The sequence below is a fragment of the Acinonyx jubatus genome, chromosome X (assembly GCF_027475565.1).
Source record: "Acinonyx jubatus isolate Ajub_Pintada_27869175 chromosome X, VMU_Ajub_asm_v1.0, whole genome shotgun sequence".
Taxonomy (NCBI): Eukaryota; Metazoa; Chordata; class Mammalia; order Carnivora; family Felidae; genus Acinonyx; species Acinonyx jubatus.
In genome coordinates, this window is record NC_069389.1 from 122,600,461 (window position 1) to 122,615,903 (window position 15,443).

Consider the following 15,443-nt stretch of genomic DNA (forward strand, 5'->3'; position numbering starts at 1 on the left):
GCCTCAGAGCCCACCCAACTATGGGCCATTCCTCTGTCATCCCCAGGAGCCCTCCAGTGCCATACGGGTGGGGTCGGGCGCCTTCTACCTGAGCCTTCTCTGAGTGGGTACAGGTGCCGAGAAGATAAAAGGGTTCCAAGGGAAAAAAATCATTCATCTGACTTCGCTTTTAGAAAGAACCCCCGCGGAGTCCCTACACAGCTCAGTGGGGGCCATTTGGGCACATAGCTAGCCCCAGGGGCCTAGGTGGAAGGTGTGGGATGCAGGCCCGGGGCCTGCCTGCCAGGGGCGTCAGAGCCTCCCTTGTGCTCACCACTCCCCTCAGCCTGGGAGGAGGGGCCTACAGGGCACCCCAGGGTGCTGTGCTCAGGGACAGTTGACTCCCCCCCACCCCCTGCCGGGACCCACACAGCCCATAGATGGGTGTTCTCTCAGCAGCCGAGTGTGCCCGGGACCTACTCGCCGGGGGCTCTGTGCCTATGGCAAGCCAATGCCCACACACATGAACCAGCCCCTGTCCCTCCCGTCCAGCAGCCAACAGGCCAGGGGGCTGGGGACACAGAGCCCAGCCCTGCAAGTTTCACCCAAGTTGCCTGGTATGTGGGAAGGGAGAAGCATGGCAGCGACACTCGGGGTCAGAGAAAGGAGGGGAGAAGGGGCACCCAGCAGGGGCGCTGTCCTGAGCCACAGTCTGGACTGGGGAAGGAATCTGGCAGGACGAAGGCAGGGGTGGGGGCGACAGGCAAGGCCATCTAGAGAGGTCAAAAGCCACCAACGCTGCCTCCGATGGCTCCTGAGATGGCCTGAGGTGGGGACAGCCAGGTCTCCCAGTGGCCAAGCCTCTGTTTCCGGCGCTGGTGAACGGGCCAGTGATTCCTACGGCTCCCACCCAGGTGCGTGGGCCACATTCGCAGAGCACCCCCGAAGGAGCCCCACGTGCCATGGAAATGAAAGGTTTGCTCGCTTGAAGCTCTGCGTGCCGGTGCTCCCGGGAGGTCAGGGTCACCCACGTTGCCTCCGCCCTCTCCCCCACGTGCCGAATGACCTAGCAGCTGACTGCAGCCCTCCCTCATCTCTGGGCTTCTGCCCCTCCAGTCTGGCGTCACCCGGCAGCTGTCTGCTCGGTGATGGCCCATGTCACTTGTGGCCCTGTGGGATCCGCAGCCCCATTCCCCCACCGACCCGTCCCACTACCTGTCTTCTCCTTAGGATCAGAACACTCTTTTATCCAGAAGAACGGCTCGCTCCTCCCCCTTGTTCTGGTCTTTTCGCAAACGCGCCCCTGCCAAGAGGCCTTCTCTGCCCCTACCCCCAGCGGAAACCATTCTGTCCATCACTCTGTCACCTGCTGCGAACTCACCTCCAAGCCAGAGAGCACAAGGATGCACTCAGTGCTGTCACCTCTGTGTCCCCAGCACGGATGGCCAGTGCAGGCCTGTAGTAGATGACAAAGTGGAAGGATGGGCAGTGGGAAGATGCGTGGGAGTGGAAAGGACGGCACGTTCTCGTGTCTGCCATTTTGTTCCCACATCTTCCGGCACCGAAGGCTGCTCCATGTGGAAACTGTCTAGAGGATTAACACTTAGGTGCCCAAACTTATAAAATGGGGATCACTTTCGATGGGCATTTTTTGAAGTGCCTCCCTGGGTCCCAGGCCTCCTGGGTGGGACTGCCCTAGGTATATGTGCCTTTTTTGGACACGGTAGGGTCAAGTGTGCAGAGGAACTAAGGCCCCCACATGTTCTGAACGCCCTCGGGCTGGTCTTGTCCCCTGAGGGTTGTGGTGCACCCCTGCTTCTGGTGTCCCCTGGGCTCTGGGTAACAGGTGGGACCTCTCCTGAGAGTAGGCGCCATAGGCTCTGGGCTGTGTTTCCACGGGCAGTTCTAGATCAGGAACCTGCATTGGTAGCCAAGTTTTGCTTCCAAGAGGATCCTGCAGCTTCCCCAAAGGCAAAAGATTGGGCCCAACTGAGCCATGCCATCGGGAGGCCTCTTTGCTGTTGTGAAGGCCAAGGCCGTGTACACTGACACTAGTTTAATCCTGGGAGTTTGACCTTTGGGGATGCTTGCACTCATGCTCCCAGCCTGTGTGTGTGTTGTGGGCAGCCCCCCAATTCATCGCCTGGAGGGCAGAAGGGTGTGGAGGGGAGGGGACGGCACCGTGCTGTGGGCGGGCTGATGGGGAAGTCAGTCGCCAGTGACCTGTGGCTGCTTTCCACCTTTTCCTGTGCGCCCTCTCCTCCACCCCTCCTCTTCTCCTTTTATCCCCTCCTTTCCCTTCCTGCCCTCCCTCTCCCTCCTTACCCCCTCCCCCCAGGCCACCTCCCTTCCTTGCCCCAGACCCCCCAGGTGCCCTCGGGGCAGCAGAGACTCCCTGCACACTAAGTCTTGACCTGGCTCCCGGCTGGCCCCGCCCATGGCCTGGCCTGCTCCCTGGACCCCCCGCGCAGCCCCAAGCCTGAAACCGTGAGCCCCAGAGGCTGTGCCAGGCCGCTGCAGGGGATTTATAGCACGTCTGCTACACTGGGCGAGTGTTAATCAGGCAAGAGCAGGGAGCATGACGGAGGGGACAAGCTTTCACCCAAGGTAGGGCACGTACATGAGAGAATTGTGGCACAGATAGCCCACCCACCCGTGCCAGTAATCAACCCCAGGACATCACCTCTGCTTCGGTGTGGGTTCCCAGATGGATTTGGGAGGCAGTCAGAGTCTCCGTATCGCAACAGCAGACCCCTTCCAAGAGACACGAACGCTCCCTCCTTCCCCACCTAGGCGAGTCCTCCTGCCTTGGGTACTCGGGCTGGGCAGGACTAGGGGATGGCCTGGCAGCTGGGCCTGGCAGGGCATGAGGGCCACTGACCCAACCTAGGAGGTGAATTTTGCAATCGGCAAGTCATGGCTCAGACTGAGTGCCGATTTTCGGAGAACGTTCTGGAAGAGTGGACCTCAGTCTTGTCTCAACTTCGCCCCTGGCTTCTTCTCACCTCTCCCCAGGTGTCCGTGCTTGGCCACTTCCCCGCTGCAGCTCCCTCCACTACACCTCACCCAGGCACTGGGACCTCGGGTGGCTGCCTGCCCCTAGCTGAGGCCGCACCTGTGAAGAGGTCGGGCACCCTGTCCTCCCGGCACGACAGGCGGGATGGGCGACATGGCCAACAGTTCCATCGAGTTTCACCCCAAGCCCCAGCAGCAGCGGGAGGCCCCCCATGCGGGCGGCTTTGGGTGCACACTGGCTGAGTTGCGTTCCCTCATGGAGCTCCGAGGGGCTGAGGCGCTGCAGAAGGTCCAGGAAGCCTACGGGGACGTCAGTGGGCTTTGCAGGAGGCTGAAGACCTCGCCCACAGAGGGTAAGGCTCCCAGCAGAGCCCCAGCACAGGCCGCGAGTGCGCCAGGGATGTAGGGTCATGGGCCACCGGACACTCCCCCCGGTCTCCAAGGGCCATCCTGAAGACGTCCCGTACCCCCGGGGCGGGCCTGGTCGAGGGCCGGGTGGTGCTTCTGCAGCAGCTTCCGGAAGCACTCTTGACCCTGACTGTGCCCTCCCAAGGAAGCCATCCCGCCCCCGCCACCACCGAGCGGGAGATGCTCTGTAGGGGGGTGAGGGGGATCGTCCTCTGGGTAACCTGGGGTCCTCCGGGAGCCGTGGCCTGACCCCCTCCATCAGCAGCAGCTCCCTGCTCTCGCCTCTTTGGATTAAATAGAAATCAAGCAAAAGAGGAGGGAAGGAAGAGGACGGCACGGTGTCAGGCTGGGCCCCAAACTGAAACCTCAGAAGCTCTTCTGGGCAACAGGGCAACAGGGTGGGACAGAGGAGGAGGAAGGCCGGGCCCCTGTCTGTATGCTCCAGGCCGTGTGCCCAGCCCCGTGTCCGGTTAAGGGGCACAGGAAAACGAGGGTGCCGGCCCTCTGCGGGCTTGGGTTGCAGGGGGCTCTCTCTGGAAAGGGGGGGCAGAGTGCTGAGTGGAGGTGCCACTGGCCACAGGCTGTCCCAAAGAAGCAAAGAAGCAAGTGTGGTGCTTGGGTGGTTTAGCGGCAGAATTCTCCCCTGCCAAAGAGGTGCAAGCCACAGGCAGCATAGATCTGAGGAGATCTGCTGCCCGGAGCCTTGAGGAAGGCTGAGGAGCATTGTCTAGAAGGTTCCAGAGGCAGAGGCCTGACCGCCACCTTGGGTCCCTGCCTCGGCCCTGTAGCCCTTGTCCCCTGCACTGGAGGCAAAACTGTGCCCTGCTCTGCACCAGCCTTTCCCAGTCCTGCCTGCTGGGTCTGCTGGGAGGCCGGGACCACCAGGACCCAGGCTTGGCCCCAGATTCCAGGAGTTGGAGTGTTTTCTGGCCCAGCTGGCACCTCCCTGGCAGGGCTCCTAGGGCTGTCCCAGCCCAGTGCCAGGCCTGTTCTCAGCCAGCCCTGATTTATCTCATCAGCTCCCATCTCAGCTGTCACACCTTTGTCCACCCAGGGCTCTGGCCATCACTCTTGTCTGTTGCTCCCTGGCCCTATCTGTCTGTGGATGGCACATGGGCTGGAGCAGGGGGTAGAGAAGGCCCACCCGGGAGGAGATGGGCCCAAGGGCCGGGTGAGAGGGTGCCCACCCAACCAGGTCAGGAACTCCAAGCCTAAGTGGCCTTCTCAGGGCCGCCTGGGTCTCTCTTGTTTTGTGCGCTAAAGGGACCCAGCCTGGTGTGTTGTGTCATCAGGGCAGATGGCTTGGCTCAGGGCCAGAGGGATCTCTCTCCTTCCCTCCTCCTTGCCCCCCCCCCCCAGGATTTGGGGCTAGGGGGGAGGCTGGGGTGGAGGGCCATTTAGCCACAAGGGCTCTGGCCTCTTCCAGATAAAAGGAAGCAGATGGGCTTCAGCTGGCAGCTCTTTCCTCTGCCTGTCAGGCCTTGTTAAATATTTAAAATGTCAAGGCCCCTGGGAACCTGCCTGATTCTGCCACAGCGGCTCTGGAGCTCGCCCAGTGCCTGTGGAGGGGCGGGCATGAAGAAGGGCAAGTGCCCAGGTGGGTGGCCAGGCCGCAGCAGAGGGAGCCGGCCAGGCCTGACCTGCCTCCTGAAGAATGAGCAGCATGAGGACTACCCCTCCCCACTCCAAGCCCAGGAGCCCTGGCCCCCAGTACACCTGCCGACTTGGCCCCGGAGTGTTCACCCACATGTCCCCACTCCTGCCCAGACACAATGGCCTGAGCTTTAGGAGGGGCCGGCTTAGCCGCACCCTGGGCCCCACATCAATCCCCTGGCAAGGTGTGCTGGCAGATGGGTGCTTTGGGAAGGGTGGGGGGCGTGGGGACGTGCATGGTGTACTGGGGGGGGGGGGAATTTTGTCTGTTCCCGGCAATAAGCACGTCAATGGGCTCAGGCTTTGTAGCTATCCAAGAGGATTCCAGAAGCCAGAGAACCCGGGTCTTGGGCCAAGCTCAGTGGGAAGCCCACCGGGGGGACCTGGGCCCCAGCCCTTCCCCTGTCTGGCCTTTACCAGCAGCAGACATGGAAATGAGAGGGCGGATTATCCAAGAGCCGCACGATGTGGTCCTAATCCAATTCTGATGGCATCTGGCCTCTGCTCTGGGCAGGACACTCATCTGTGTCCAAGCCAACCAGCCGGCCCCTGCCCCAGCACCTGGACCTGGGCCGCTGTGGGGGCCTGCCGACTGGGCACATGCTTGGAGCCAGAGGGGCTGCAGCTACCTTCTGGCCCCCACATGAGTACCCGAGCAGCTGTCTGGACCCCCAAGCCCAACAGGAAGGCCATGGTCTTGGGCTGGTGCAGGGCAAGGGAGAGAGAAGCATTGCTAGAGTATCAAGGGGAACCCAAGGCCAAGGGACAGGCTGACAGTGGGAGGGAAGGAACAGAGCCAGCTCACTCCTGGGGAGGGGGCCCCAAGGGCCTGGCTTCCCTTGGGGACAATCTGGCGTATGGGGTGAGGCAGGCAGGATGCAGACTTATGGTGGCACAGGGACCCATGGGCTCTCTCTTGAGGGTCTCCAGATCCGTGCCCTTTCTCAAGGCAGGGGCAGTGGAAATTCCGGGTGTCTGGGAGAGCGGGGGTTCAAGCACTTCCATAGTACTGACTTCACTTTTCATATCTCTTGTAGCTTAAAGACGCAGGCCTCAGTTAGGAGTGGGGCACAGGCCCTCGGCTGGGACCCCAGGCCCTAGGAGCTGAGGTCCTGAGCTTGTCCCAGACACCCAGGTGGAAAGTTGCAGCCTTCAGAAACCAGAGCCCCGGCAGGGCCCAGGCACCATGAGGCCTGGGGAGAAGGGCAGGGGCAGCCACAGCCCCGCTGGGTGCGGAGATGTGCCCAGGCTGTGCCCGCTGTGGGCTTTTGCTCTCGTCAGGCCTTCCACCTCTGGTGGGCTCCAGCCTGCCCCTCCCCAGGCCCCTTCCCTGCCTAGTGGACAGCCACCCTCCTTCCTCCCAACTCTTTCTGCACCCCACTTAACACTTCCTTGCTATCAAGTCCTATGTGCCTTCCCAAGCCAGCTGAGATCACCCCCATAAGCTGGGGAACCCGCCCCCCATCTGCCCTGCCGGTAGCTCCCTGCCCCCGGGAACTGCAGTCCAGTGTCTGCCCACGAGGTGTCAGTGTGGAGCCGGACCCTTGGGTTCAGGCCTAGAAGGAAGCAGCATCCTGAGGGATGAGGACGGGGCCAGGGGACGGCGTCCGGTGGGCCCGCCTCTGGGGAGGGTGGCCAAGTGGATGTCTGGCCTCGGGAGGAGGTAGCCTGGATGTCAGTTCCACATGGAGACTTCTGGTAGCTCCAGGCATGGGCCTGAGGGGACTCATGCTGTAGAGGCAGAGACCCAGAGGGCTTGGTGCAGGCCTGGGTGGGAAGTGGGCTGTCCCAAGGATGAGAAGTAAGGTAAGGGCCCAGCCTCGAAAGCCGGAGCTCACCCCTTGGTGGATGTTGATTCTGAGCCCTTCATCCCAGCCCCAACACACTAGAGTGCCTGCGATGTGGCGGGGGCCTCCCAGGGCTCTAGAAGTCCGGGTCAGGCCTCTCAGCCTCTCAGCCCTCCTTCAACATGTTTCACCTGCTCTGGCCACAAGGGGTCCCCACTGAGACCGGCTTCTTCACCCTTCACTCTCCTCATCCTCTGCCTGGTGGCCTGGGGACACCGTGGCATCAGTATGAATCACTCACTGACAATCCCAGAGCCTCAGAGACATTCACCAAGTGCCACGTGTGCGGCCCCAGAGGAGGCAATAGGTGGGGGCGTGGGCAAGGCAGGGAGCTCACGTCCCATCCCCGCCCTTCGCCGTGACCCCCAGCTCAGAACTCGAGGTTGGCACTGCAGCGGGGTCTAGGGAAAGCGTTAGGAAGGAGGCAGCTGACTCCGGACGACGGCCACGAGAGCTCGGGGCGGGGGCAGTTCCTACGTACCTCCTGGTGCCACGGGTGCCACACCCATGCTCAACAGTATGGGCAAAACCGACGATGCTTTGGGGCCGCCAGAGCCGACTGTCTCCCGGGTCTCGTCAGATGACACAGGTTCTGTGTCCCGCGAGCATGGCTTGGCCACGCCCCCCATTGATGGCTTAGCATGTGTGAGGCTCCCGTCATCCTGACCTAGGGTCAGGTGCACAGGGCAGCAAAGGAGTCCTGGGCTGCCAGCAAGAGCTCCGACTCACAGGCACAGGGCCCTTTCCCTCCCTGGACTCAGTTTCCTCCTCTGGACCCTGGAGGGATTGTACGAGCACCTCGGCCCACTCACAGCCCACAGGGGATCAGCTACCCTGGGCCTGGCTGACAGCAGGCTGCCACACCTGTGCCCTCCATCCCAGTCTTGTACCAAGCCCTGCACTCCTGCGAACGCCTGGGCTGTTCTCTTCTCCTGTCTCCAGGTGACACTTGGCCATCCCTGGCCTAGCTGGGTTCCCTCTGCCCACCCCCACCCCATGGTGGCCGTTATCACCGTCCTTCCCATCTGCCCTCTGAAGGGACCCACCGTAGCCCATAGACCTCCCCGCGCATATCGGGAGGACGACCGAACCCTTCCTCATACCAGGGGCTCCGCATTGTTGCGAGTCGCGCGGTCGCACGCCTGAGCTGTCCAGGCAGCTGGAGGGCACACACGCCCACATACCTGTCCTCGGGGTTTGCAGAAAGACTTGGAGGACCGGGCAGGTGCAGTTCCCGCCTTCCAGGAGCTTTCAGGCCAGAGAACAAGACAGGCACTCTGGGCGAGCAGGGGAGAAAGGGGCAGGGCCTCACGCTGTTGGCCCTTCCCATCTTCTTGCTCTGTGTCCCCGCTCTCTATCCCTGCACCACACAGGCCTGGCCAACAATGCCAATGACTTGGAAAAGCGCAGGCAGATCTATGGGCAGAACTTCATCCCTCCCAAGCAGCCCAAGACCTTCCTGCAACTGGTGTGGGAGGCCCTGCAGGATGTGACGCTAATCATCCTGGAGGTAGCCGCCATCGTCTCCCTGGGCCTTTCATTCTATGCACCGCCCGGAGAGGAGAGCGAAGGTGAGCAGGGGAGGACCCGGCAGGAGGGAAGGAATGGGACCTGAGCCGAGGGGCCTCAGCGTGACTTTCCTGCCACCCCACCCTTCCCTGCTGTCCTCGGGTGCAGCATGCGGGAACGTGTCAGCTGGGGCAGAAGATGAAGGGGAGGCCGAGGCAGGCTGGATCGAGGGAGCCGCCATCCTGTTGTCGGTCACCTGCGTGGTGCTGGTCACGGCCTTCAATGACTGGAGCAAGGAGAGGCAGTTCCGGGGCCTGCAGAGCCGCATCGAACAGGAACAGAGGTTCTCCGTCATCCGGGACGGCCAGCTGCTACAGGTTCCGGTGGCCGCACTGGTGGTGGGCGACATCGCACAGGTCAAGTACGGTGAGTGCATCTGGCAAGGGCCTTCCCCACCCCCCGGTACGTGGGCCTTCACCTGCGGGACAAGGCGGGGCAGGGGCAGCAGTGGGCGGTGGGGGGGCTCAAGCTGGAGACAGAGCCCCAGGAAGCAGGCCTGAAGCTGAAGGGAGAGGGCCCCACCCCCTAGGTTCGAGACCTCTCCTGGGGCAGGCGGGAGGCAGCAGGGCAGAAGGCTACCTGGACCCACAGCGTGTGGTTCCGGCTGCCTGGCCGGCCTTAGGAGACCTGCTACCTGCTGATGGCGTGCTCATCCAAGGCAATGACCTCAAGATCGATGAGAGCTCCCTGACAGGCGAGTCGGACCACGTGCGCAAATCAGCTGACAAAGACCCCATGCTGCTCTCAGGTGAGGCCTCGGGGCACTGGCCAAGCTGTGGGGGGGGGGGGGGGCGGGGGCAAGATGCAGGCTGGCACTGCCCTCTGGACCAGTTCGGCACCAAAGAGCCTTGGAAGCCATCTGGCCCAGCCACCCCCTCAATCGCAGGCCTCCTGAGTCACCCTTCTGGCTAGGGAGTCTGAAGTTTTTGCCCCCAAGAGGACAGAGTGGCCCGTTGGGGGCCTGATGGTGGTTGCTCTAGCCACTGGGGAAGGAAATGGGTGCTCCCCGCCTCAAAGGGCCCCTAATATCCTGAGGAAAGCTCCTAGAACGTTTTGGCCTAGCCCAGCATTTATCCCGGTGGCAAATGCAGTGTGACACAGGACAGAGAGGCTGGAGGCCCCAGGTGGACCCTGTGAAGACCTCACCTTGTGTTTCTGGGCAAGCAGCTGCTCATGTGTGTGCCTCCGGGTCCCCTCCAAGCCAGGAATGAGGCTTCGTTCTAGGATTAGGGTCAACATAGCCTCCAGGGGCCTCCAAACACCGAGTTCGTGCTTCTGGGATTCCTGGGGGAGAACTTGTAGGTGTTCAGCCACGCCTCCCTCAAGCAATGCAAATCTGTCTCGGTCCCCCTGTGTTCCCAGGTACCCATGTCATGGAAGGTTCTGGAAGAATGGTGGTGACTGCTGTTGGTGTCAACTCCCAGACAGGAATCATCTTTACCTTGCTTGGAGCTGGTGGGGAGGAAGAGGAGAAGAAGGATAAGAAAGGTAAGGAAATAGTGACGTCCAGTTCCCAGCACCACTGGCCTAATCCCCCACTCCAGCTCCAGCTGCAGCGAGAGCCAGCCTTGAGCGGTGAGAGGCCGTACCTTCTCTTCCGATTCCTTTGGAGGACCTGCTTCCGGTGTCTTTGCCCAAAGGCTTTGGGAAGTGTGTGCCAGGGTGGGGGGAGTGCCCTGCCTGGGGAGGAACGGGGTTGGAGGGACAGAGGCCAGCCGCCTTGGCTTGGGAGAGTGCCCCCGGGGACCCTGTGCCCGCTCTTGGGTGTGCTGACGCCCCGTGGTGAGGTGCCGAGGGCCCCACCAACATGGCAGCCAGGGAGATGTGAGTCATACAGCCAGAGGTAGAGGGCTCCCAATCGAAATGGACTGGACTCCCCAGAGGATGTCCGAGGCCAGAGGAAGCTGGGATGGGGTGGAGGCCCAGGGGAAAACAGTGTCAAGGGACAACTGTCTTGTGAGAGTCCAGCTGGCACACGGCCGTCCCGCTGCCTCCTTTCGCCACTGCCCCGAGCCCCAGGCGTGGCCGCTGTCTCTTCCAGTCCTCAGAACAGCGCTGACAAAACTATGGAGCTGTCCTCAGCACCACCCCACGCCCAGAGCCCCAATCCCACCAGGCAGGACCCCGTTCAGTTCTTTGTTTCAGGCCCGCACCAGGTCACGACTCACCTTGATCTAACCTGGGTCTCCCCCGAACCAGGCGGGGAGCAGAGTTTCCTAGATGTGTGCCTTCGAGAACATTCGCTTGGGTCCACTCGGAGTACAAAGAAGCTGCACACATGTGGAGAGAGCGTGTGCTGAAAGCCCGCAGCCAGGGTCCCCGGGGGGAAGTGAGACAGAGGGGTGCCGGTCACCGGCCCTACATCAGTCAGTCAGGGCACCTAGACCGGGCAAACAAGTGGCGAGGGGACAGGCCAGCATAAGGAAGGATGTGCCAGTGTCTCCAGCCCTAGGCTGCCCTGCTCCTGGAGACAGTGAGAGAGGAGGTGGGTGACCTGCTGTGGCCTAGAAGCTTCTGTGGGCCCCATCTCCCAGCAGCCAGCCAGCACTAGCAGACCCTCATCCACATTTGCCACACCAAGCATCCTGTCCCTGCGGGGCTCAGCGCAGTTTCTCTCCACCGTGAACAGCCGAGGGGCCGCAGGCAGGCAAGCGGGTGGGTGGGTGGGCCCTGGGCCTCCTCCAGGCTGGGCTGGGGTACCCATCCCCCTCTCCAGGGAAGCCTTCTCCTCCCCTGCAGCCCTGTCCCTGAGATGTTGGTGGTCTGCAGGACTTGGTTTGGGGCCCCTCTTCTTCAACCTTGACAAAACCCCACCAGTCCCCCCAGGCCCCTCCCCAGCTCTGGCTCGTCTGCCCCTCACTCTGCTTCAGCTGCCCTAGGCTGAGCTACTGAGGGGTCAGAGGGGGCACCTCTGCCAGCCAGCTCCCTGGAAGAGGGGAACCCTGAGGTGGGGGGGGGGGCTGGAGGGGAGCAGAGCTGGCCAGGCTCCAGGCAGGGGCAGCAGCACCCACAACTCCCCACCAAGGTGTGAGCCCAAGGCCCGGCTGCTGCTGCGGTGGCAAAGCCAGCGCCCCACCCTACTCCTGCTGCCTCTCAACCCCGTCTCTCAGCCCGATGCTCCCAGGCCACCTGCTGCCCTTCAACCTGTTTCTTGCCTTTTGGCCTTGACTCCTAGTCGCCCTCCTACTTGAGGTGCTCTCCTTCCCCTCCTCCCCTCCCTGGGCTTCTGTCTTCCTCTTCCTGTAGTGCTGATCCCGCACGTCTCTCCCTCCTCCAGAGGCCTCTCTGGGCCCTTCTGCATTGTCACCGTGTGTCTACAGGTGTCTCCTCTCCCCCCAGGAGTCTCCTTCGCCTCTGAACCTCCCCACTCTGACAGAGGGACAACCTGCATACCACCCCAGCCGGGAGGGGGCCTCTCTCTCCTCCCTGGGACCCCCAAACTAGACCCCACCGCCTAGAAGCCACCTGGCACCCTGTCTGTGCTCCTGGATCCCCAGTGACATGAGTTATTGGGTATTGGTCAGCACACAAACCCCTCCTGTCACACGTCAGTCATTTCCAGATCCCAGGCTAGCACTTGTGTGGTCCCTAAGAGAGCTCTTTGAACCGATGCCCCACCGCGATGCCCTGGGGAAGATGAGGCCAGAGGGGCTGGTACAGAGCCCGACCCAGAGCACAGTGCTGGCCTCACTGCCAGCGCCGTTTACCTTGGTCTTGGAAGCCAGTCACTGCCCTGGTCCCCAACACCCAGCTGCGGGCTTTGTGGTTGCAGACCACATTCACGAATGCGCCCCCCGCCCCCGCTGCCGACACACAGGTCCAGCTGGGGCCCAGCCCATTCCGTGTACCATTGCTCCCTCCAGTGCTGGGTGCCTGGCACCCATGTGGGCATTCAAGGCCAGCAGGTTTCTAGAGTCTCCCTTCTCTGTCCCTCCAAACATTCTGCAGAGCTGACTGCTGGCTGCGCTGCACAGAAAGCTGACCGCTAGGCCACTAGGGGTCAGGGACCACCTAGGTAGACGGTTCATGCCACTCCTGTGGAGGGGGGCACATATCCCGACTGGGGGGGCCCTGCTCAACGTGGCAGACCTGGGACCAGACACCTGGCGGCTCTCACTCCCCGTGGCGGTAGCCTTTTCAGAGACCTCCCCCACTGCTGGGCACACATGACCCAGGGACCGTCCAGGACTGGCTCGGGGAGTTCACTGGAGGGCCGGGCCCTCGTCTGGGAAGCCAAGAGTGTGGCTCTCGTGGGCCGAGAGGTGGAGAGAGGGCATCAGAGCAGGCCCGGGGAGCACAGGGCCCTCCTCCCCGCCCCTTTGCACCGCGCTCTCTGGCCTCGCTGTCTGTGTCCCGCTGTCCTGTGTGCGTGTGCGTGTGCGTGTGCGTGTGCCAGGGCCACGTGGATGTTCTGAAGCCTTCGTGTCTGTCATTCCTCTTCCGTTGTAGGCAAGCAGCAGGATGGGGCGATGGAGAGTAGCCAGACCAAAGGTAATGCGCGCCCCGTGCTCAGGGTGGGGTGGCGGAGGGGTGCGGCACAGGGTGGGGGGCCGCCCGCGTCAGTTGCTGGAGCAGCACCCAGAAACCAGGTGAGTGGGGCAGGGGGCCCCTGTGCAGACCCTGCCAGAAGTATGCAAAGATCACCCGTGAGGAAACTGAGGCTCAGAGAGGGTGACTCACCCAAGACCACACCAGGCCTGTGGGTTTCCCGGTCCAGCTGCCTTTCTTCTGGGCTTTTGAGGCAGGGTGACCGGGTGCCGGTCCAACACCCACTCTCCTCTTGGCCCGAATGCCTGGTAGGTGCTGATGCCGTGTGGCTGGGATGAAGGTTGTCAGCGGTGAGGGGCTTTGGAGGGAATCCAAAGGTGTAAAGCACGGTCCTTGCCCTCAGGAAGGTCAGAACGCAGAGAAACGGACCCAGGGGCAAGACTCAAGTGCATTGTGGGGCCCAGGGGCCCAGGGACCAAGACAGGGTCAGACACGCAAACTAGAGTTCAGAGGATAGCTGAGGTTGGGAGGGATCTGGGTCAGGGGGACAGCCTGATGGCTAGGGTCCCGGGCTGGGGCAGGGAGTGCCAGTCAGTGGGGCGCAAGGCTAGAGTGACCCAGCTGGGTGGGGCATTGAGTATCACTGAGGCTGTGGGCTCTGGCCTGAGGCCCCTGGGGACAAGAAGCCTTGTGGTCAGGGGCAGTGTGAAGAGAGCAGGACCCAGTGAGGGAGCCACGAGGACGCCACCTGTCCCAGACAGAAGGCGAAGAGGCAGCTAGAGGAGAGAGAGGTGTGAAGCTCGCCCATGGTGGCCCGTTCCGGCAGGAGCCACCTGCAGCCAGGGAGCGGGCTGAGGAGGGGCACACAGCAAGCCGGGGCTCTGATGGAAGTCAATGCGCCCACTCGAGAGGCTGACGGAAGAATAGACAGCCTAAGCAGGGAGCAGGGGAGAAGAACGCAAGGGCTCCTAGGCCTCCTGAGGGGGGGTGGTGCTTGGACACCAGTGGGCCACTGACTCAGTGCAAGGTTCTGGAACGTTCCCTGGGCCCCAGACCTCTGCTGTCAGGTATTGAGATTTGGGGCATTATGGGGCTGGCCATCCTGTCTGTGTGCCCAAAGTTGCTCGTGCTTGTGTCTGTCCTCCTTTCCCCTGAGAAGTCCCGAGACAACCGTCTCTGCACTGACCACGACAGCACCGGAGCCTCCCACGCATCTCGGGAGGGCCTGAACTGCCAGGGAGACGGGAGGGAGAGGAGACAGCCCCTGGGCTAGGTCACACTCAGAAAGCAGAGAAACCCCTTGAGCCCCGTTTCCTCTCGTATAGTGTGGCACGTCTTTCCCTGTGAAAGCCCCTTGTAGCTGTCACCTGGGCCCTAAGTTTGGCTGTGGGGTTCCTCTGTACGCAGCCAAGAAGCAGGACGGGGCAGTTGCCATGGAAATGCAGCCCCTGAAGAGTGCGGAGGGTGGGGAGACTGAGGAACGAGAGAAGAAGAAAGCCAGCGTGCCCAAGAAGGAGAAGTCGGTCCTGCAGGGCAAGCTCACCAAACTGGCCGTGCAGATCGGGAAAGCAGGTAGGGCCAGCAGACGCGTGGTCCAGGGGCCACCAATGGGCGAGGACACTGGGCCCCCGGGCCTGAGGCCGGGCCGTGGAGGGCAAGTGGGAAAGGGATGTTCCAGGGGGCGCAGGCCAGGCAGCAAGGGGACCCCACCAGGGCCCGGCAGTGGCCGGCAGGGGCCGGTCCGGCCCCCATTTGGAAACCGTGGCTTCCAAGCGTCCGTCCGCAAGGCTGGGGACCGAGTGCCTCCCCCGACCTGGCTGGCCGTGGCGCGGTCCGCAGCCTCCCTTACCACTCCTTCGCTCTTGCTCTCTCCCTCCCTCGCCCCGGCCGACTCCCCTTCCCGCACCCACCCTCTGTGGCTTCCGCGGCTGGGCAGGGCTGGTGATGTCTGCCATCACCGTCATCATCCTGGTCCTCTACTTTGTGATTGAGACCTTCGTCGTGGATGGCCGGGTGTGGCTGGCGGAGTGCACGCCCGTCTACGTGCAGTACTTTGTGAAGTTCTTCATCATCGGTGTCACTGTACTGGTTGTGGCCGTCCCGGAGGGCCTGCCTCTTGCCGTCACCATCTCCTTAGCCTACTCTGTCAAGGTAATAATTATAAACACGGTACGTGTGAGAATGCCTTCATACTAGGATACAGACCCAGAAATTGGCGTTCCAAGCCATTAAGCAAGTTGGGATCGGTCGTGGGGAGAGTGGGGCGGCTGGGATGAGCTGGACGGCAGGCAGGCGGGAGGATAGACCTAGCATCTGCAGGTCTGAGGACACCGCTGTCCCTTGCAGAAGCGGGTGCAGGCACAAAGGGTGATCCGGAGAGGGCCGAGAACACCGGGAGACAGTGGGGGGAGATGGCGTTGGGAGGGGGGAGCACAGAGACAGCCAATGACCTGAGCGGGGGCCATGGGCAGGGGGGAGGCCCCG

General features: G+C 62.4%; 1 protein-coding gene across 3 annotated transcripts in view; it reads left to right on the top strand.

The window, feature by feature from the left end:
• Window positions 1–15,443, top strand: part of ATP2B3 (ATPase plasma membrane Ca2+ transporting 3) — a 62,184-nt gene that overhangs the window by 14,929 nt on the left and 31,812 nt on the right. For all 3 annotated transcript variants that reach the window (XM_027053336.2, XM_027053337.2, XM_027053338.2), the window contains exons 2-9: window positions 2,995–3,347; window positions 8,276–8,473; window positions 8,580–8,837; window positions 9,094–9,219; window positions 9,834–9,959; window positions 12,921–12,962; window positions 14,367–14,531; window positions 14,896–15,110. In XM_027053336.2, the coding sequence (XP_026909137.1) occupies window positions 3,140–3,347; window positions 8,276–8,473; window positions 8,580–8,837; window positions 9,094–9,219; window positions 9,834–9,959; window positions 12,921–12,962; window positions 14,367–14,531; window positions 14,896–15,110 (1,338 nt within the window). In that variant the 5' untranslated portion in view covers window positions 2,995–3,139. The remainder of the gene's footprint in view (window positions 1–2,994; window positions 3,348–8,275; window positions 8,474–8,579; window positions 8,838–9,093; window positions 9,220–9,833; window positions 9,960–12,920; window positions 12,963–14,366; window positions 14,532–14,895; window positions 15,111–15,443) is intronic.